The 20,784-nt window shown below is 47.2% G+C and overlaps 2 protein-coding genes across 2 annotated transcripts in view; one reads left to right on the top strand and one right to left on the bottom strand.

Moving 5' to 3' along the window:
- Nucleotides 1-413: 413 nt before the first annotated feature.
- ubxn4 (UBX domain protein 4) lies at nucleotides 414-9,470 on the top strand. Its single transcript, XM_056580497.1, has 13 exons — nucleotides 414-686; nucleotides 1,282-1,384; nucleotides 1,748-1,776; nucleotides 2,048-2,166; nucleotides 2,386-2,578; nucleotides 3,009-3,144; nucleotides 3,604-3,658; nucleotides 4,060-4,224; nucleotides 4,506-4,633; nucleotides 4,856-4,958; nucleotides 5,752-5,883; nucleotides 6,606-6,805; nucleotides 7,737-9,470. Exons 1-13 carry the CDS (start codon nucleotides 605-607, stop codon nucleotides 7,873-7,875), a joined length of 1,584 nt encoding a protein of 527 aa, XP_056436472.1. The 5' UTR covers nucleotides 414-604; the 3' UTR covers nucleotides 7,876-9,470.
- The window catches only part of LOC130373750 (R3H domain-containing protein 1-like), a gene marked incomplete at its 5' end in the record, with an annotated part of 29,826 nt that continues 17,045 nt past the window's right edge, over nucleotides 8,004-20,784 (bottom strand). Inside the window, 8 exons of the mRNA XM_056580373.1 lie at nucleotides 8,004-14,220; nucleotides 14,522-14,596; nucleotides 14,713-14,810; nucleotides 14,902-15,046; nucleotides 15,390-15,559; nucleotides 17,875-17,984; nucleotides 19,256-19,407; nucleotides 19,721-19,878. Of these exons, the coding sequence (XP_056436348.1) occupies nucleotides 14,218-14,220; nucleotides 14,522-14,596; nucleotides 14,713-14,810; nucleotides 14,902-15,046; nucleotides 15,390-15,559; nucleotides 17,875-17,984; nucleotides 19,256-19,407; nucleotides 19,721-19,878 (911 nt within the window). The remainder of the gene's footprint in view (nucleotides 14,221-14,521; nucleotides 14,597-14,712; nucleotides 14,811-14,901; nucleotides 15,047-15,389; nucleotides 15,560-17,874; nucleotides 17,985-19,255; nucleotides 19,408-19,720; nucleotides 19,879-20,784) is intronic.

The following is a 20,784-nucleotide window of genomic DNA, read 5'->3' as shown; positions in this document are numbered from 1 at the left end:
CCTTCGAAGGATGCGTCCTAGGAATTGGGACACAGCCCAGGTTTGGCCGCTGAGCACTGGTGGATTGCGGAAGTATGCACTGTTCCTGGGGGCTTCACACTTCCGTGTATGGTGAAACGGTCTTGATAAACAAAAGTTGTAGATGATATACTTCCGTTTCATTATTTTGGACTTCAATGTAAAAGCTCAAATTGTATGACGAAATGTAGCTGATAAACCTCGGAATGAATAAACCGATGGAGATTTTGTGGGAATATAACACGCTAGAATTATGATAATATTTATTGTTTGAAGGCGGAGAGAAGCTGTTAATAATGATAATCAATCATCATAATTAAGGGTTTACAATTTTTTACTTTGGAGTCTTAATGTATTTGTCATATTTGTGTTACCTGATTGCAGTTCAATGGACACAACATTTATGGGAATACGTTTGAGCTTTTAATTTTGAAACCAGCATATACCGGAAGTCCTATATATACTGCGGAGTAGATGTTAGCTGTATGTTCTCGGTTAGCGTCAGTAACTTTGACTTGGTTTTTAAGATTAATGTAACTAGTCAGTGGGGTTAAAGACACAGAAAGAGACAACATATTCTACAAATATGCGTTGGTTTGAAGGCTCCATTCCTGCTGCCATTGCCTCCGCCAAACAACAGAGTTTGGTGTTTGTCGTTGTGATCACAGGTATGTTTCTAGATGTTCTAGCTAGCTATAGTGTCCAGCGCAGCACACAGATTAACGATGTTTACCAGCTGTCACCCTTTAATACACAAACACTTTAAAGAAATGACAACTGGCGTGCTATTGTTGCTTGCGTTATAGAATATAAGACATCAACGAGTTCCCAAGCTATGCGTTTGCTTCCTATGACTACACTGTTACACAGAGCAGTGTCATCCAGAAATGATAGGAACGAAACTTTAAATATCAATGGAGTTTGGCTTTAGAGTCATGGTCCTGTAATTTCTTGGCTTATATCCCCGGTAGACCCGTGCATGACTTGTACATCCACGTCATGAACGGGGCGACCCTCTATTATGTAGTTGGATTTGACCATTTCCGATCTTTCATTAACCAGCTTTTTCCACACACGAACAATAATATCAGCCAGCAATAATACCATCGGCATTCATCCCACTCTCTCATTTCTATCCGTCTGTAAACATACAATCTCAAAAATGCAATGCCATATAATTGTGGTGGTCTAACCTTAGTGGAGTTGGTATGGAGACAATATGATAACACAATTGCTTCTCGGAATTCCTCACACCTCCAAAAGGCGAAGATGAGCAGTCCGCGCAGTTGCAATCGAGCTGGGAGGAAGACAAAGTGTCAGAAGCGGCACATAATTGCTGTGTGGCAATAAAAGTGGATGCAAAGAGGTATGGAAGTACATGTGAAAGAATCACATGAAGACTTGCTGCATGCAGTCTCCAGTGAATACTTCCTTCAGGACTGTTAACTGAATGTAAATTAGCACTTCAGGATGAGTAGAGTATGCACATTTGCCTCATGAGGTATAAAGAGCGGTTGATATTGTAATAGACGGTAAACCCACAAACATTACAATGCTGTATATTTCTGAGAAAACATTAACGTTTCAACATTCAGAATGTATTGACACTAGTTGTTTGATTGTTTTTATGTGTTCAAAGTATTTGACCAATACAGCAGTTAAATCTGAATATAACTTGAACAAAAATGTATGCAACTTTGACTTTCTGACTCTGCTTTGTCTTTTGCAGTGAGACATGCACACAATTCTCCCAGATCTGTATCCTTCTGTTGGGTTTCCCAACCAGAATTATATTGCTAATAATGCTTTCCCCAGAGAGCAGGCATGCCAGGCCTGCTCCTGGTATGTCAGATGGGTGACGCAACATGATCGCTTATAATCCTAAAAGTGTATTCATCTATGTGTCTTATCAACTTGTGTTTCAATTTGACACAAAAAAGAGAAGCTTCCACTGCCCCACACACTAGTGTAGTTCAAACCCTGCTAATGGGGAGCTCTGATGCAAGGTTGTGCCTTAACATCATTGAAGACCCTGTGGTGTGCGTACCATCAAGCTTCTTCATCGGGGAGAACGGGATTCCTCTGGAGGTCGTCGCTGGCAGTGTGTCCGCAGAGGATCTCCTCAAGAGGATTACCAAAGTCCAACAGGTAAGGGGAGTTGCAAAGGTAGCAAAATATAGAAAATATACTATCCTGGTGCTGGTTGGGACGAAAACACCCATCATCATTGACAAAGAGAGGTCACATATCTTGATGTTTTGTCTCACTATGAATTGCTTTTTGTTCAGAGATGTTTATGGCACACTAACCAAGCCCGAATTTGCCTTTAACTGTTCATTAATTCCCCGCCTCGGTCTCTTCGGTCAGATGCACCTTGAGCAGATTAGCAGCGGTGGAGCGGCAATGCCAGTGGTTCCCATGGAGACCACAATGTCCGCCTGCGTAGTGCCAGAACCCATCCTGGCACCTGCAGCAGCAGAAGACCCTGCTGCTTCTCCTCCAGAGGCTGGAAGGAGCACACCCCTGCCATCTAATGCCACAGCCGCAGGCCCTTCAGAAGGTCAGTGACGAGGGGAACACAAACATCTGGGGCTGGGAGAGCCAGCTTACTACAGCTCCAGGAGTAGCGAAAGCCATCCCCAATGAGTGGCATGAGTGGACATTTAAAAGGACATACTTGACGGATAATGTTATATTTCCTACACATTTTAAAATTATTTGAATCTTTACATATTTGTATCTCTGTAGCGTACCTTATGCTCTGTGTTGTAAAACATAGAAACTCCTCATCAAGGAAAGCCTTAATGCTATTCAGTAAGCTTAAAAGCCCCACTCTGGAGTAGACTTATTCTTTTTTTGTTTTATTGATCTATTCAATTCTTTTCCCAACCTTTTTAAACCATGCTGCACCATCAATGCGGTTTGTCTTTGATACATTGCCGATTTTAGCCTCCGCATTTGTGTGGATAAACTCGCTTCATTCTGCCCAGAACCTCTCTCCAGGCAAGCGGGAGGAGCCGGCTCCCATTCGGAGGCGGCCACCCCCGGGGAGGAGAAGAGCTCATCGTCAGACGAGGCCGCGCACAGCTCTCAGCCCCAGGAGAACCTCGACACCAAGGTGGACAGGTAGGACTGTGGACACGTGCATACGCTCATGTATGAACTGTGGCGGATTACGATTAAAGCTGCTGTTGGTAAGATTGGATGAGGGTTATGAAGACGGAGAACAGTATTTGTTTATAAACTAACCCCCTGTCCTGCTCCCTCCCTCCCAACGTCAGTGGGAAGTCAGTGGGAAGTCAGTGGGAAGTCAGTGGGAAGTCAGTGGGAAAACTGTGATGACTTTATGCACTCATGATTTGCAGGCAAAATAGATGTCCTCAATCAGGGAGAAGAGGCCCTGGTTGGTAAGAAATGAACTGGCATTGGTCAAAATGTAAATGGTCTAATAAGGCAGGTGCAACCGCATTTCCCTCATTTCACAGGAGCATTTCACTCTAATAGCTGACGGATGCAATCAAATGATTGTTTTAATCCTCGCAAACTACAGTAGAAAGCTTTGTGTGTTGTGTTTCTACTGCTCAGGTTGACAAAGAAACTGGAGGACAGACGAGAGCAGAAAAAGAAGGGAGAGGAAGAGGTACGCGTTTTGTCATTTTATTTACTGTGCAAGTATTGACAAACCTTTTCTGTTGGCCAAGACGAGTACCCCTCTGACAGACGTCATAAGTTCATGAGCACCCTTTATAACCGTCAAACTAGTCACAATCCATTATCACAATATTGTTGAACCTAAACTAAATAGCAATACATTTATGACACTTCGAGAGACTGTATAGTTCATATTTGTAATGTGGATATGATCATTCTTATTTTCACCGAACTTTTTTACAGAAAGTAGCTTAATTTTCCTAACCCTTGTATTCGGTGGTTAAGGCTCATACTGATATGCTCACCATGCAAAGCGAGGGCCAGGACAAGGAAGGGAACGAGGTGAGCGGGTGCGGTCACGTGACGGCCGCGAGCGTTGTGTCCCCCCAGGAGGAGGTCCGTAGGGAGATGGGGCGGAGGAAGCAGGGCAAGGAGATGCTGGACTTCAAGAAGCAGCAGGAGGACGACAAGACCCGCCGCATCATGGACGAGAGGAACAGGGAGAAGGCGGAGGAGAAGGCCGCCAGGGACCGCGTGAAGCAGCAGATCGCCTTGGTAACGCGCGCACACACACACACGGTATCTCTTTTTCTCTCACTCGCTTCCTTACTCTTTGTTACCTATGGTGTAGGCCGACCAATAAGCGCGGCTATTGCACATTTGACAGACAATATAACGGTGACTTTGGGTTGCAAGACCATTTTTAAAGTCTTACTAGTTATTTTTGGACAAAATGGAACTCTTTCTCACCTTGCCGGTTGTCACGGCAGAAGCCCCCTCTCGGTTTGGGTCTTGACGCAGCATAAGCTCGGGTCATTCATGCGCGTTGTCCACAGGACCGGGCAGACAGAGCGGCCCGCTACGCCAAGAACCAGGACGAGGTGGAGGCCGCCAGGCAGGCGGCGCTGCAGGCCAGGCAGGTGGAGCAGGAGGCGAAGAAGGATGCTGCAGTCCGGGAGCGGAGGTGAGCCGCAGGGGTTCTCATTAAATGTGCTGCAAGATGTGTTTTTTTTTTTTTTGGTCCTTTACACTAGCATGACCTCTGTTTTTTAATTCACATCAATGGACAACACGGCACAAAGTGCACAGATTTATCCGTTTGCACAAGTCGGTTATTTAAATCGTTTAATTGTCGAAATGAGAAGAAGTGTAAGTTCCTTAAATGTGAGTGCGTGTTCGTTCACAGTGCCATAGCGAGGATACAGTTCCGTCTGCCGGACGGCTCCTTCTTCACCAATCAGTTTCCTGCAGAGAGCCTGCTGCTAGACGCCCGGGAGTTTGCGGTCCAGGTCAGAGGGCCAATCCGGCACACAGCCCACCTATGCAAAATGAAAGCTTGCAAGAACTCTCGTAGAGCATTCAACTGTTTTAGAAATTTTGCCAGGTCACCGTTTAGACGGACAAAAAAAATATAGTATTGGTTCTTGGTTATACTAGTTTGGTTCTGTTGTATTTGTTCATCTGAAGGCAAAACTGTTTTCTACGTTATGTGTCAATTCGAAGGTGGTCGCACCTTCGAATTGCCTGAATTGTGACCGAACAGAAGTAATCTGCTCCTCGTCCAGTCCAGTCATCAGTGAGGGTGTTGGACAGCTGAAAAACAGGGCGCTGTAACACATATAAACAGCTTGACACTGTTTCTCCTTTACCGACGGTGGAGGGAACCACACATCTAGTTAAATTGTCTTCCATTTGTATCTTATCCTGTATACTGGCCTTGGGCAAAGTGTCCCTGGCAGCACGCAGTGTTCTGGCTCTTCCAATAAACCCTCCTAATTCCCCAAAACAGTGCATCTGACATGCACCAACAACCTTCACCGCCATTTAAATCAATAATAATGTGGTTGTTCACTGCATTCCTCACCGGGATAAGGCATAGTTCCTTCTTAAGGGCAAGTCCTCAGCTCATAATAAGAAGGGCGGCCGTGAGGAGACATGCTACCTAGTGGTTTATTGTTCTGGGTCGAGGCCTCCTTAAAGAGTTCTCATGCAGCCGCCTCACTGTTCATGTCACGTGGGCGGCTCTCCAGCACCTGTCAGTGGCGTCTTGACACGCTTCCCCTTCGTTTTGTTTCTCCTCAGGAGACGGGCCATCGCTACGGTAACTTCTCCATGGCGACCATGTTCCCACGCCGCGAGTTTACCAGCGAGGACCTCAACAAGAGCCTGCTGGAGCTGGAGCTGGCCCCCAGTGCCTCTGTAGTGCTGCTCCCAGTGAGTGCACCACCACCATCTTATACCAATCCACGTGAACGGTTCAGTTGTATCTTGGTGCAGCATTTGTCTTATTCGTTTTTTTCCTCGTGGAATTGTCGTCAGGTCACTTGTTTGTGCCCGGCTTGTCACATGGCCAGGCCCTCAGGAACCTCCCATTATTGATCCTCAATGCTGTTTAGATCCCACTGAGTCACGAGTGTGAAGTCGATTGTTCACACACACACACACACACCTAAACACACACCTAGCAGTTTTGTTATGATCAGGCCCCTGAGGCCGGTTGTAATTCCAGGTGTGAACAAAATAAGGTGTACGGAATTTCCCAGCACGCAAAAGGGGCATAATGACTCATCTCAAAGCCGAACTGTGTCGGACAAAATAAACACTGCGTGTTTGTTTTCGACTTGGCACGGCTTGTATCATGGCCGTCGTCTCTGACCACACTCGAGGATGCATGGGAGTTGCCCCGGCGAACTCGAACAACAACCGTGTCGGCCTACGCATGGTCCATTTCACCAACCACCTTTTGTGTCGCACGCATGTCTGTGGTACAGGCATGCATGCGACACAAGGGGGAAACAACCCCCCGGGATTGTTTCCCTCTAGAGCTGGTCGTCTGAGACCCAGGGTATATCGCTGGCACGTGTCTTGATGTGGCTCCTCTGAAAGGTCCTGGCAGTGAACATGTCGCCCCGCTGTGTCTCACCCCCACCGTGTAGCAGTCGAGCAGGGCGTCCAACATGGTGCGCCAGGCCCAAGGAGGCGGCTTCTGGGCCATCCTGGAACACATCCTCTCCCCACTGCTGGCAGTCTGGAGGTACATCAGCGGCCTCATCGCCCCAAGCCCACCCCCTCCGGCCGGGGAGGCCACCGGCAGTGGGCCCGCCCAGCCTGGTGCCTCCGGGGGCCAACCAAACAGGTGAGTGGAGGGGCATTCAGGCATCCACCTCCTTAACACTTTTTCCAAGTGGTGGTGATCTTTCCCAATGGAAAGTTTCTTAAATACACAATGCGATAAGCGTTCTTGTCTTGTTGAGGTTCAGAATTTCGACCAAGAGTGAAGAATTGACTAAACCTGAAAAATTTAGAACTATGTTGCACATCACATGATTCTCACCTTCAGATATGGCCTGACTGCACAGGCGGACAGTGGCTATAAGTATTTATTTCTTTATTTTCTTGCTTTCTGGCGTTTCCATGCCTGATGTACTTCAACACAACATTGCACAAGGCAGAGGATGTTGGTCGTTAATTAACCATGAAGTTCTCTGCCTATCGCCACCCAATGTTATGTTCTGCAGACGCTGATGATTATCTTATACCCCTATTGATTCTGTGTCAATCTAGCATCCTCTTAGGTAAATTTCACTAAATATCGAATCGCCCCTATACAAATGAGTTACTTGAACGGGATAACAAAATGATTTTCCCCATAAAATACAACTCCAGTTTTTCAGTGGAGAGCTGTCGGTGGTTGGATCATGTTTTGGTAATACACTGGCCAACCACAGGATGGTGCTGTCGGGTTGTATTTGTATTCTTGACTCATGTTCGTTATCATAGTAGCTTCTTTAGAACGAACCCTAGAATCTCACACGTTTGTCATCAATTGAATTATCTAAAGCTAACATTGTTCATTTTAGATGAAGTTGGATCTTGTAAATAGAAAGGTGCTAGGGAAGATTTGTAAAGAGACATAAATACTACCACAAAAAAAGCTCCTACATTTCCCCGCCATTGAGAAGTACTAATAGTTGCTGTAATTTCCATCAAATGAGTCTTGAATGATTGATCTTAACTCTTAACCTACAGCACCTTTTTTACAAAATAATCCATTAATTCCGTCACAGAGAAACCCTTCGCAAGCGCACACATGAGAAGCGGCAAGAGGAGTTCAAGAAAGACGGCAAAATCTACAGACTACGGACACAGGAGGACAGCGAGGACGACACAAACACCTGGAACGGCAACTCCACCCAGCAGATGTAGTGCCCCCCCCAGCGGCTTCTCCCTCTCTCTACCTGTCTCTTATCCCCCCCCCCGTCCTCTCTGTATTCCTGTATCCCCCCCCCCCCCCCCCAAGTAACGAGGCGTGGGAGGTCTGTCAAGTGCGCGACTGACTTTTTAATGCATTCTGCTGAATTCTAGGGCTATGTTTATGCAGGTTTTGGCCGTTATGCTCTTTCCTGTTCATGACTGCTCCCGCTTGTCGCCTGCATGGGTAGATAATAATCTAGCTAGACCTCCTTTGGGCTTGGGGTGTGTGTCTGTCTGTATGAGTGAGCGAGTTATGGGGCGAGACAGCGGGGGTCTTATTATATAATAACGGTGTGAGTTTCTGGAGGTCTTCAGTGGCCAGTAACTCGTAAAGAAGTTTGCAGCCGAAGGAAGAGTGATGTGTGTTATTTAATATAGCAGTAACCCTCAGATGTATAAAATGCTCTAAATTAAACTGTGCGTGAGGGGTTCTGAATGCGTTGTCTCTAGCTGTTGGTTTTCTACCACAAATTTTGCCGGACATCATGGTGCACTACGGGCGGGAAACGTTGTTTCTACAAATTAAACGATGGACGACCACTGTATGGCTCTGATTTAGCCCCGAGGAAAACAAAGTGCCCTGTATTTTCAATGAACTCTTGAGTCATGTCGTTCTTTTAAGATGCATACGCACAGCTTATTTCTCCATATCCAAGATGCAGGAAGAAAGATAAAATCAATACAAATAATCTTGAAAGGAATCAATTCAAAATACATGAATCAAAGAATGAACTATGCCTTTAAAATGCATGTATCTAAACAGCATTACCTGGATGTTTTGTCTCAAATCGTAGATTCTTTAAATTTTAATCATAGCAGTTGTATTGTATTTTTCAAGATATGTTCCTCTTTTAAATTGGTTCACTTTCTGTATATCCTAATGTAATGTTGCAATTGAAATGCCTCAGATTAAGTTAGATCACAACACTAAACATGAAAGCAAGAGCATTTATTGGTTTCAGCTAAAATATTAAATTTTTGGCAGAATTGCTGAGTTTGCAAATTGTGGTCTACTCATTGTATTTAGTGTGACGTGGTTTATCCCAAGCCACAGCCAGGAGGGGGTCAAGCTCAGTCTATAGCCTACATAAAGTATACAAACTGACAAAGCATTCAGAGAAGACAGTCAGTCTTCAATTCATGGGCTAGGATACATTACGGATATACGAGATGACACTTCACCCTTTAACTAGCTACATTCTGGACTCCCTCGCATTAAAAGGCTGGGAGTGAGCTAAACAAACAATATCTGGATTCATGAGACTAATCTAAAAATGCTACTTTGGTACACATACCATCCGATTAATTGTCAGTGGCCCCCCACCCACAGCGTTGAGAATTAATGGAGGACAATGGGGTAGGTTGATGGCATGTACTGAGAAAATGAGGATGTTAGCTATAATCATGTCTTTGTGTGACATTGCACACAGTAGCAAAACCTGCCCATAAAAACTTGTTATAAAGATTAGAAAAAATTAACCCTAATATATTTTTACTAACATTGGCCTCAACGATCAATATATATAACAGATCGCAATAAAGTATATGACTTCACTTGGTTCAACCTCATTACTAGTTGCTACTAAATTCTACACACTTGACCTTTAAACTTGCGATATGTAAATAATGTTAATAAATATCAAATTACTCACTGGCCACAAGATGGCGCTGTGGTCGTATTCGTATCCTTGTGGAAAAGATGAGTCGGATGATGATAATAAAGCCATCAGTCTAGTAATTATCCTCATATAGGCATTATTGTTCAAATCACGGTTTATAAAAAGTAATTACCCACAGATATCTACTTTGTCAAGAAAGCCGAGTTGGTTGAGTTCTTTCACAAGAAATGTTCTGATGGCGGCTCATACTAGCAGTTCAGGCCATGCCAATAGGCATATTATGGTCCATCCTTTTATTACTGCAAATACACACCGAAACGGTTATTTGGTAGTCCCACTTGTATTTTTGTACTGTAAACAGGCCAAGAGTTAGGCCATTTCCCCCAAGGCCCAACCTATTTGATAGATAATAACGTCCTTAGTGAAATTGGTGCTAGAGACAATGAAGTTGAGATCAGAACGGACTAGAGGGTTTTCGCAGATGGTACTCACATATTTTGTACTTTCATCCAAGGGTGGCAAAGCATTAGAAGATGTAGAGCTTCCAAGAAACAAACCGGGAAACCCTGGACATTGTCCATTTTCTTGTATAAACTCATGGCTTAGAAATTGAAGCAAAACTAATGTCAAATATAGGCCCCATGTGACAAATGGACACAGAGGTATATAGCATGCTCAATCTAGAGCTTGATCATGAATAGCACACATCAACATATTTGGGACCAATAGTTGCAGGCAAATTATGAGTATGCTATGTGCAGATAGATTAGCTAGCTAGAACACTATTAATACCAGATATATTGCAATGATTGGAACTCATCTTCCGTTGAATCGAAACCGCGACTAGGATTCCTACACCTTTTATTGCAGGTAAATCCACCAGAAAGCCTTCTATAAGACTTCAGAACACACAAGGTTTTTAATAACATCCTTTGGTTGCCAATGAGCTTTTTTCCAGATGTCACAATTCATTTTATGACATCGGCCATGATGAGTGTTGGATGGTGAACAGTTGACTGGAGTTTTGACTGGACTAAAGAATAATCAGTGACTATGGGTTGGCATCTTCATCCAGCTGGATCTTTCTCTTAAGTGGCCCACCGAAGTATAATTGGTTTAAGAGAACAACATATTAATTCCTCCCCCACTTTCAGCTTGCACAGTAGGCCTACAAGTGCAGGCCAGGGCAGATTACAATGGAGTAGGCGGGCAGCCTATCCACGAGGCAAAGTTTCAGATTTTTTGTATTTTCCCTTTGAGGGCAACCAGCGTCTACCTAAAGGTGGCGCCCCAGGCGACCACCTATTTGCAAGGGGTCGGCAACCTTCACTATCAAAAGAGCCATTTCTAGTTCCTTCCACCAAATAAAATGTGTCTGGAGCCACAAAACCTATTCGACCCCTGAAATGAAGATAACACAGCATCTAACGTTTTATATTTATTTATACTACATAGCCTATAAAATAACCAATAGTTTGCTGCATTTATGAAATGTGTTTGCCTAGGATATGACGTTTACTTTAGTTAACAAATTAAAAAACTTTATTTTTCTATTTTTGTGTAACAGTATCACCTTGATCTCCAATATGACGTGTTCCCTTTGAAAATAAGTAGTTAATAATTTTAATTTTTTTTCCGAAGCTACTTGGAGACACTGCAGAGGTTGAACAGACGCAGGTTTCCGACCCCTATGCCTTTGGGCTGCCCTAAACATGTATATCGGCCGTGGTTGAGCACCGTGAGTTCCATTACCATCATGTACCATTTCGCCTGCATATTTCTGTCAGCATGTGTAACTCGGCAAGTGCTGCTCGCAAGCATACCGATATTATAGACAGATGGAGACGGGAAGGGGGGCGCAGATAGAGGTTAGGCAAGCCTCAGACGATCGACGACGTTGGACCTTCTGCAGGTCACGGGGTGGCGAAAGTAGGGAAGGTGGCCTGCTTAGGAAAGTGCTCTGGGACATGGCGGCCACCTTGCAATTTATCGGCTGTTGTCAAATTGCAGCGTCTACCTTATTGTGCTTGGAGATGTTCCCTCCACACGCACTGGCTTTTGTGTTTAGGCCTACTTACCGATGAAGCCCAAAATATTTCCGTATCGCCATTAAATCAACGGAAACATTCGATATTAAAATATCCGCTTTAAAAATGACTTTACTGTGCACAAACGGCTTAATGTGTTGTCCGGTGTCCTTTGGTGAAGTGGAAGAATAGAATAGAATAAGCGGCAGTCTGAATGGATGACCATAACCAAACAACCCATGGGTCATTTACCAGAGGTATTTCCCCGTCGCTCAATTGCACCGGGTTGACGCGTAGCCGCGTGACCGTCCAGATGTTAACCTAATTACGCATTAATAATCTCCCGCTCTGGGTGGAATAATGCCTTCGCTTCTCGGGCGGACACGAGCCCGTGCCTCGAGGGGAGAGGCTCATTTGATCCGTTTTCACCACTTTCTGCCTAGCGCCGTCTCCTCCGGGCTCTGCGCGAGGGCCACGGGCTGCTGGATTTCCTTGTGCCAAATTGCTTGCCGGTATTGGAGACAAAAATATTACCATGGAGGGCACCTCGCCGTTTCACGAGATTAGGCTGGTGGGAGGTTAATGTAGCAGCCAAATAACCCCATAAAACGGAAATTGAGATGAATTGTGCACAGTAACGACTAATTTAGGCAAGACCCTCATATTGGCATACGAATGCACACATCTTTAGAAAACCAAGCACTTGGCATATCTGCCGACATTCAGCGGGTAATATTTCGTTGTGTTGATGAAAATACATTTTAATCGCAGATAAACATCAAACAGAAAACTTTGCACTTGATTTTGACAAATATAGCTGGAACTCTCGCGAGAGACTTTTGGAAAGGCCTTCCTGGTCTGGGAAAAAACACATAATTTGGTGTAAACATTTATTGGTTTTCAAACTGAAATAAAAATGACTTGCACCAGCATTGAAGAGCCTTTCAGAATCCACATTTTCTTTGAGCGAAACAAAATGAACAAAAGAAAGTGAGATATCTATATTTATAGACATCTATAGCTATACATAGCTATAGATAAATATATATATAGATATATATATATTCTGTTGTATAAATGTGCAAATGTTTTTATTTTCCAGTGACCCAGTAGGTTTAATGCAAGACCTTCTGATGACAGATTTGACACTATTGGCCTTGTACTGGGGAAAGACGAGATAGGTGGATGGGAAAGTTTTGAAAGCGGAGGTTTGCCAAGATAAAACATTGGGTGGTGGAGTGTTTTCTTTCCCTATGTGTTGAACTTTGTTTAATTAAATTAAAAACCAGGGCAAGGTAGAAAACCAAAAAGCCATCGTCATTCTCACCTGTGCCTGTGACCAACACGTATAATGTTGCCTGTGATTGGATTCTTCAGCTACTATATAAATTATTTACAATAAACGGGTCTTTTACATACACAGACAGGTGTCTTCCTTTGCGTGTGTGTCTATGTGGAGAGTAAAGCAGTAGACTCGGGAAAGAAGGCACGACAGTAGACCCATTGTGTAGCAGAGGGGGGGGGTGTGTGTGTGTGTGTGTGTGTGTGTGTGTGTGTGTGTGTGTGTGTGTGTGTGTGGCGTTGTTCTGACCACAAGAGTCTGGGCGTTATTGTGATGTATGAGTGAGGGTCATACTTGGATACCCTGCCCCCTTCCCCACACACACCTGTGGGTTTGGGCTTGGGGAGATGGGAAGGCTTTGGTGGAGCTTAGCTTAGAGAGAGAGCGAGAGCAGAGTGTAAGAGAGGCAGCAGAGACACTCCAGAACAGGACGGGCGTTTCACAGGCACCGCCATTGAACCGAGCATCAGCTCAAATTCAAAAATATAATTTTATAAAGCAACAAAAACAATTTTTAAAAAGGAAAACAAAGGAGAGGGGGAAATAAAACCAGACTTGCCTTTTGATATGTTCGATTACTTTCTTCGACAAGGGCAGAAAGCGATTTCAATTAGAAATATATTAACGGCATGTTTTGGGGTTTTTGGGGGGCTGAGGCAGGGGCACGGGGAACAGAATATTGGTGCATTTTCAGCTGTGTTTTTCATGTCCACCGATTTTTGCGCAGATCTACAAAGACAAAACATTCCCCAAAAAAGAGTCTACAAATCAAGTGTAAAAACAAACCCGTCCTACGACAAACCAACGAGGAGCGCAAGGGATGCTGGGAGGACCACCGCGGAGCCGGGCTACCGGTGGGGGGGCGCGACATGGGCCGAGGGGTGGCGGGAGGGGGAGGGGGCGCGACTGTCCTTAAAAAGGTTTGTTTGTTTGTTTGTTTTTAAAGCCAGAGGTCTGTTGATGGTCGCTGCCGTTCCGCTGCAACAACAACAACAACAACAACCACCACCACCACAGCGCCCCCCTGTGTTTGGGGGCCGGTCCACCCCGGACCGACGACAGCTGGGCCAGGAGCCCTGCTCGTAGCGAGTCTGAGTGCGGGGGACTTGCGGGAGACGTGAGGGGTGGATTTATGTTGGTCACCACCGGCCCCTTTGCCGACATTCCTGGTGGTGGCGGTGGTGGTGGTGGCGGTGGCGGTGGTGGTGGTGGCGATGGGCGGGGCCTAGGGGGTCCTGGGGGTCCCCCTCGCTCAGGCACCCACCTGGTGTTTGCGGCAGCTCGGTCACCTCCAGGACGCGCCGGCTCACTGCAGGAGGCCAGAGAAGAGGGCCACATTCATCAGGGCCACACAGAAAACAGGGCCGCCATCTATCAATGCTAATTTTCCGTTTGTCCTCAATGATCGTCCATCATCGGTGTGTCTGAGGGACGCCGGGTAACAAGGTGAGCTTTACGGATGATCGCGCTTGGGATTTGATCATTATGCCCCGAAAAAACAGGATACATTATTTCAGGACGATATTAATGCAATGTAGTATAAACTCGTCATGACCTCTTTTCGATTTTTTTGATTATCATTTTAAATTCACGAGACGGGATTTGCTTACACTGAGATCGGTGGACAGAGCTTTCCTTGGCGGCTTCCTCCCGCGCCCACCGCCATGTCTCATTCCCATTGGTACCTGGCAGAGGGAGGAAGGGGCGGAGTCACATACGGGAAGGATTTGGACCAATCAGAAGCAGGACGTTTGGCAGTGGTTACAGAGCAAAGTCAACCGGCTGCTTTGGGATCGCTTACCTGGTGGCCGGGCATCATCGGGGGCGCGTGGAGGAGGGGGGGACGGATCTGTGGGTTGTACTGGAGGGGCTGCCCGAGCAGCGGGTACCGCGTGTCACCTAAGACCAAGACCCGACACATTTAGCTACCACCCACGGACACACGTATGCTCGATAAAGGTTACCCCACTCCTACAAAAAAGGGTCTTACCGTGGCCGGGCAGGAAGGGTCGGGAGAACTGAGGCATAAGCGGGGCGGAGGACAGACCAGGACGGAGGTTCTTCACATTGGTCAGGTGGGTGGGCGTGGGCGACTGGGCGGGCGAGGTGGCGGGGCTGCCCAGCTGGGGACTGCTCTGGGGTTCAAATTCAACACTCGGTCAGCTGGTTTGGTGACGTTTCTGAATTCTCCTTATGAATGTATTCTATTGGGCATATGCACTTCATTTACAGAGAGTCCTTGGGTGCCCTGAAAGGCGCTTTTAAAATAAAACGTATTATTATTATTAATTAATAATAATTCATAATTATTATTAATAATTATTAATTATGAATTATTATCATCAAAACTAAAATCATCCATCAAATTGTTGCTATGAAGAGCAATATGTGTGTGCGCGTTTGTGCCCCCTTCGCACCCATCGGCTGCACCCACGCATGACAATGTGCGGGTCAAACCAGGGCGGGGGGCCGGCTTACCTGCGAGGTGTCGAGGGACGAAAGCTCTGCGGACTTGGGCAGCCTCTGGTGGTCCAGACTGTAGTACTTGTGGTGCTTCCACTGGGGGGGGGAGTGGGGGCGGGGCTGCTGGCCGTGGGGGAGCGTCAGCTGCATCATCACCATGCCGCCGCCCGGGGGAGGGGGGACACCTGTCGGCAGGGGGGGCACACCCGCACGGGTTAAAACCGGATAGCGCCGCCGCCGCCGCCGCCGCCGCCAGGTGAGCGGCCGCCAGGTGGGTGGGTGGAGCGACAGCTCTCCGGATGTACACGGGCGTCGGAAATGTGAGTGACTGGGAAGAGGGGTGACCACTCGCAGCGGATATTCAAATAGAAGAGACACTTCCAACGTTGGAATATTTAATTGGGTCCGTTTATGACGTGCACATTTAATGAGGAAGGATGACTAAAACGTGCCAGTGTGCCTGAATCTCAAAACGATTGGAGTAAGTCGATGTACTACGAGCCGCTTGCAGCAACGCACACCATCTTATCGCAAAGATAAGCATGTTGATCGGCACCAGGCCAAAAACAGCCTCGAAACTTTTTGCCTGAAGGTCGTAAGCCGGTCCCCAGGAAACCTGCGACGTCAGGTCCCGGCTATTGCATTCAGTGGCAGGGTACGAGCCCGTTATTATACTGCGGCTGTTTGTCGAGTCACGCGGTGGCGTCCTCTGCAGACACTGCGTCTGTGTTTCAAGGGCAGCCGTGGCGTAAATACCACATAATCACATCAGAGAACTTAAACCCGACTTCCATTTGAACAGCGGGCTAAAAGAGCTTTTTACCATTTAATGTTTTTTCAATATTTTAGGAAGGTGTCGACGGCGCAGCTCCCTCGAGCCGTTATTCCCAACACGTCTGCTCTGTTCCCGGTGTGAATAATGGGACGACCGTTCGGGAAAGACAGCTTTTATGTTCAGAGTCGAATTCACGACGACTCAAATTAGTGAAACGTGAACAAAAAACGGGAGCCAAGACAAGTCAAGTAATCATCTGGGAAGTCAAGGAAAATCCCCCAAAAAGTGGAGCAATTAACTACGCTTTTGTTTCAATCAAGCATGATTCGATGCCGAGGTGGCAGAGAGTGAGTGACAACACGGAGCTCTAAACGGTGGACGGCCGGGGAGAATCGAAACGTTAGCGAACGTTAGTGAACATTCAAAAACGGAAGTTCGCCTTGAAACCCACTCCGCCGCTGGATAATCCCTGCACAGAGTTAAAAACATTCTGACCACCTGCTTGGGTAGAGCAATCCAATTTTGGCGTGCTAAGGAACATTTGCCTCCACGGTATAATTAGCTCCCGAAGAAGGAGAGGGGGGGGGGCATAAAAGCAGCAAATTAGAATTCAGAGATCCGGCGGTTCCCTTCAATAAGGACCTGGCCGGGCAGAAAGCTGCAGAGGAATGACTTTTTAATTACCACCCCATATCTGTTCAATAATTAGATCGTTAGGGCTGGAGAGTGTAATTTCAATTAGCACCTTGAAGGCCTCTTTGACGCACACACACCCACAGACGAAATGGGATTGGGGGGGTGGGGGTCGGGGTGGGGGGGGGGCGGCAAAGCAGCAGAAGAAGGAGAGCGGATCACAGTCGCCTAGACGTCGCCTAGACGCCAGTCGCCTACATCACTACCTTCCTTTTGTTTGCACCTTGTATTATTGGGCTTGGCTTTGGAGATGAGAATCTAGCTCGCCCCCTTCAGCTTTGAATGGAGTCAATCCATTTTGATTTGCCGGAGAATCTCGGTGCGAGGTAATTTCTCTTGATGACAGGCTCTCCTTTTGTCTCGTGAAATCTAATTTCCAGGGCTGGAGGAGAGGATCTTCTGCTTTGGAGAGGAGAGCACGGCGGACACTGCCGGGGCTTAATAAGGGGGCCAGAGGGCATCAACCGAGCCCACGCACACACACAACCCCTTTCCCTGTTAAATAATCAGTGCACTTTTGGTAGATGTTGGATTCATCAGTGGTGTTGCTAGTCTCAACATGCCCCATCCTTTGCTGCTAGTCACAACATATGCAGATGTTCCAAACAAAAACAATTAAAGGAGGGAGAAGAAAAGACGGATGACTTTCTGCATTTCCTCCTGTGGAACCCAATTCAATTCAAAAGCCACACGCATTCACCATCATGTGGTACTTAGGGTTAGGGTGAAACGTATTGACCATCACCGATCGACCTAGCTCGGCTTATATTGGACATGTGCTCAAGCTCATCTCAATTGGACAAGTAAAACGATAAAAAACACGCATGCGCATAATCCGATCAGCAACCTTTTTTCTATAATCTGCTGTTCTTTAGGTGTAGCATATTTTAGAACCCAAATAACACTGAGGTGTATTTGCGATATGACGGACCACATGCAACTCCAGACCACGCCCGGGGCCGCCATCGAACCGGTCAGAGAGAGGACGCGCCCGTCGGCGGGGGAAGCGGCCACGCGGGGGCTGGTAGGTACCTGAGCACTGCTGGGTGGGGTGCTGCTGCTGCTGGGGGGCGCAGGGCGACGAGGCTCGCGGGAACTGCATCTGCTCCGAGCCGGGAGGGGGCAGGAACCCCACGGAGGAGCTGAGCGGGGGGGAAGAGACCGAGACAGAGACAGAGAGACATGAGCAGCTTGACTGGCGCGTTGTTTTTCTCCTTCTTATAAAGCGGGATAAAAACAGGATTAATTAGCTGAGCGGAAGGGGGGGGGGGGGGGGAACCCAGGCGATCCATGTCATCCCACCGCATGAGAACCACGATAAATATCCCCGCCAGGTGCCGGTGGGGCCAATCTCTGGGTGGCGGAGGAGTGAGTGGGGGGGGTGCAGATCCAATTTTCAACAAAAATCAAAACAAATCAACGGCCATGGGCATTTATCATAACACATCACCACGGTAACCAAATTGCGGCCGCGCCGCTCCTCAGATGTGCGGCTTTGGCGAGGCTCCCGGGCGCTGATTTAATAAGGACACCGGGAGCCGGGTGAACGGTGATGCGTCAGCCCAAAGGCCCACGGGCAGCTGCCGGAGACAGGCGCCGTGGCGGCGGCGGCGCCTTGAGGAATAGCGCCGCGTCGGCGCAGCGGGGCCGGGCATGAAGGATGGCAGGCAGAGAGCGCCGCTCGCCACACGGGACCGCGGCGGTTATATTAAGACCCACTGGATATCTGCTCTTATTAATCATCCAGAGCGTGGCCTACTAAAAAAAGGGGGAGGGGGGAGGTAGGGGGGGGAGTGTAGCAGATGGCGCTGGGTGCAGTTGAGCTGCGGCGCCTCAAAACGTTGCTTGGTGATGACAGAATGAACAAACGGGTGCGGTGAGTGAGCGGTGGCGTTCTGACGGAGCGCGCTACCTGCGCGGGATGGGCCCCCCCCCCCCGACGTAACCGATGTCCTCGCCGTGCATCACAACGCGTGTCAAAATGTTAGAAGCCCGCCCATTATCTTGTGCCGCGCCTTTATCTGACCCTACAGCGGAAGGGAGTACTTTACTATTTTAATTCACCGTTAAGCCATATTACGGGAGGTTTAAATATTTTGCGTAGCAGCCTGTTCTGAAACCTGCATGTTTTCTGTTTGACCGGACAAGAGGCGATATTAAATAGCTACGAGTAGACAAGGAAGCAAAGCAAGAGTTATTAAGGCTACGGGTGAACCATGGGTAAAGATTGTGCCGTGGATTTGATGAAACATCACAGATTGAGTTGCTTATAATCATGGTGGCGCATTGTGTGGGAGGGGGCTCAGTCTGTCCGTGTAGGCTGTCGGTACGAGCTACGATCAGCACATCCTGTGCAGGGAGCTCAGTTGGTCACAACCCCGTCTCTAGCGTCTTATGGGCGGCGGCGGCGTACCCCATTGAGTTCTGTTGGCTGGGCGTTAAAACACTGTAGAACACCTGGACACCCGAGCCAGGCATGGGACCCTGGTTGGACTGGCTGGGGATGAGGATGGGCTGCTGGTAGGACTGCTGGGGCACAGCCTGGGACCCCTGGGGCATGGACACCTGCCAAACACACACACACACACACACACACACACACACACACACACACGCACAGTTATAGCCTGGGGATAGGTTTTGCCTTTACACGTATTTTTACAGACGGGAAAATTACAACAAGCTAACTGTACGAGTGCTTTTATTTTTAATGAGGAAAATCAAAAGCATTCCTGAATTCCCAAGACTGTGCTGGATTCAAATGAGGTCAAACTAATCAGGCTCGAGCAGCATATCTTGATGATCGTTTCCTTTTAAGGACGGGAACGCCACAAAAAAAGCACACAAAAACCCTTCTCGTTTGTAAGGGAACACGCACCTGATAAGACTGCATGGGAAACTGGACCATCATGCTTTGCATCTGATTTCCCATATTGCTGTGCTGGCCGCTGACCATGTTTTGACCCTGTGGCTGTTGTACAGCCATCATACTCTGTGGGTAGCTCTGCGCTTGGCTTGGCATCACAGTTTGGTAACCTGGAAGGGAACGGGCAAGGGAAAAGACACGTCTGAGCTTCAGCACAACGTTTAAACAAGCAGACAGATTGTGACTGCCGAGCGCAATATAGGGAACCAGCGATGATAGGGTTTTGATGAACGCAGTCTACCATCAAAGTATTATTCCTACAAAACATTGAAAAAAAGAAGAAAAAAAAAAAAGGTACACGAGAAAACCAATAACATGAAATCACATTATAAAGATCCTTGGACCGGTTGGGTTCGACACGTTTTCTTGCTTTTCATCTTTCTATTGCCGACGTATCAGTGTCAAAGGCAGCGGGCAGCGTGTGCACCGACAGAAGTGCTACCGGCGAGGGGAAAAATTCAATACGTACACAAACACATGGAATAATATCTCTCCCTTCACTGCAGATGGGAAACAGCACAGACAAGTGAAAATAAATAAATAATAACAATAATAAAATCAAGCCGATAGCAGCCATGTGCAGGCTGGGGGTTTGGTGGGCAATTTTCAATTTTCTCCCAGCTTTGGGTGAGAGCGACGGCAATCAATTCAGCCGAGATGAGACGGGAAGTGGGACAAAGGGACCGGGAGGCCCCAGCAGGGCGAAGAGGAGGCCGGCCGAGGCTATTTTTAGGGCCCCGTTGTCTCGCTTTCATTTAGGGACCCAGCACAAATCCTATTTAGAATTAAACATTCTCTCAGCGGTTTATTGAGCGGTGAGACAAAAAAGAAATCCAACCTTGGTCAGACCCACTTGACAATTGTATCCATCAGTTCACAACCCATCTGACCAGGTGCTCAAAGAGGGTTCCAGGGAGCGTTGTGAAGCATCAGATGGTCATCTCTACCACCCCACCTCCCCATCATATTATTAGTGTCCGTCGACACAAAACCCATGCATGGCGCTCTTCTACAAA

This window comes from Gadus chalcogrammus, chromosome 20 (assembly GCF_026213295.1).
Source record: "Gadus chalcogrammus isolate NIFS_2021 chromosome 20, NIFS_Gcha_1.0, whole genome shotgun sequence".
NCBI lineage: Eukaryota > Metazoa > Chordata > Actinopteri > Gadiformes > Gadidae > Gadus > Gadus chalcogrammus.
Note: the sequence above shows the minus strand (reverse complement) of the source record. Positions and strands in the feature narration are given on the sequence as shown.

Coding starts and splice junctions, on each gene's coding strand:
- ubxn4 (XM_056580497.1), top strand. CDS start 605: ATGCGTTGGTTTGAAGGCTCCATTCCTGCTGCCATTGCCTCCGCCAAA. Junction 2,167..2,385: donor GGATTACCAAAGTCCAACAG/GTAAGGGGAGTT, acceptor CTCTTCGGTCAG/ATGCACCTTGAGCAGATTAG. Junction 5,884..6,605: donor CCTCTGTAGTGCTGCTCCCA/GTGAGTGCACCA, acceptor CCCACCGTGTAG/CAGTCGAGCAGGGCGTCCAA.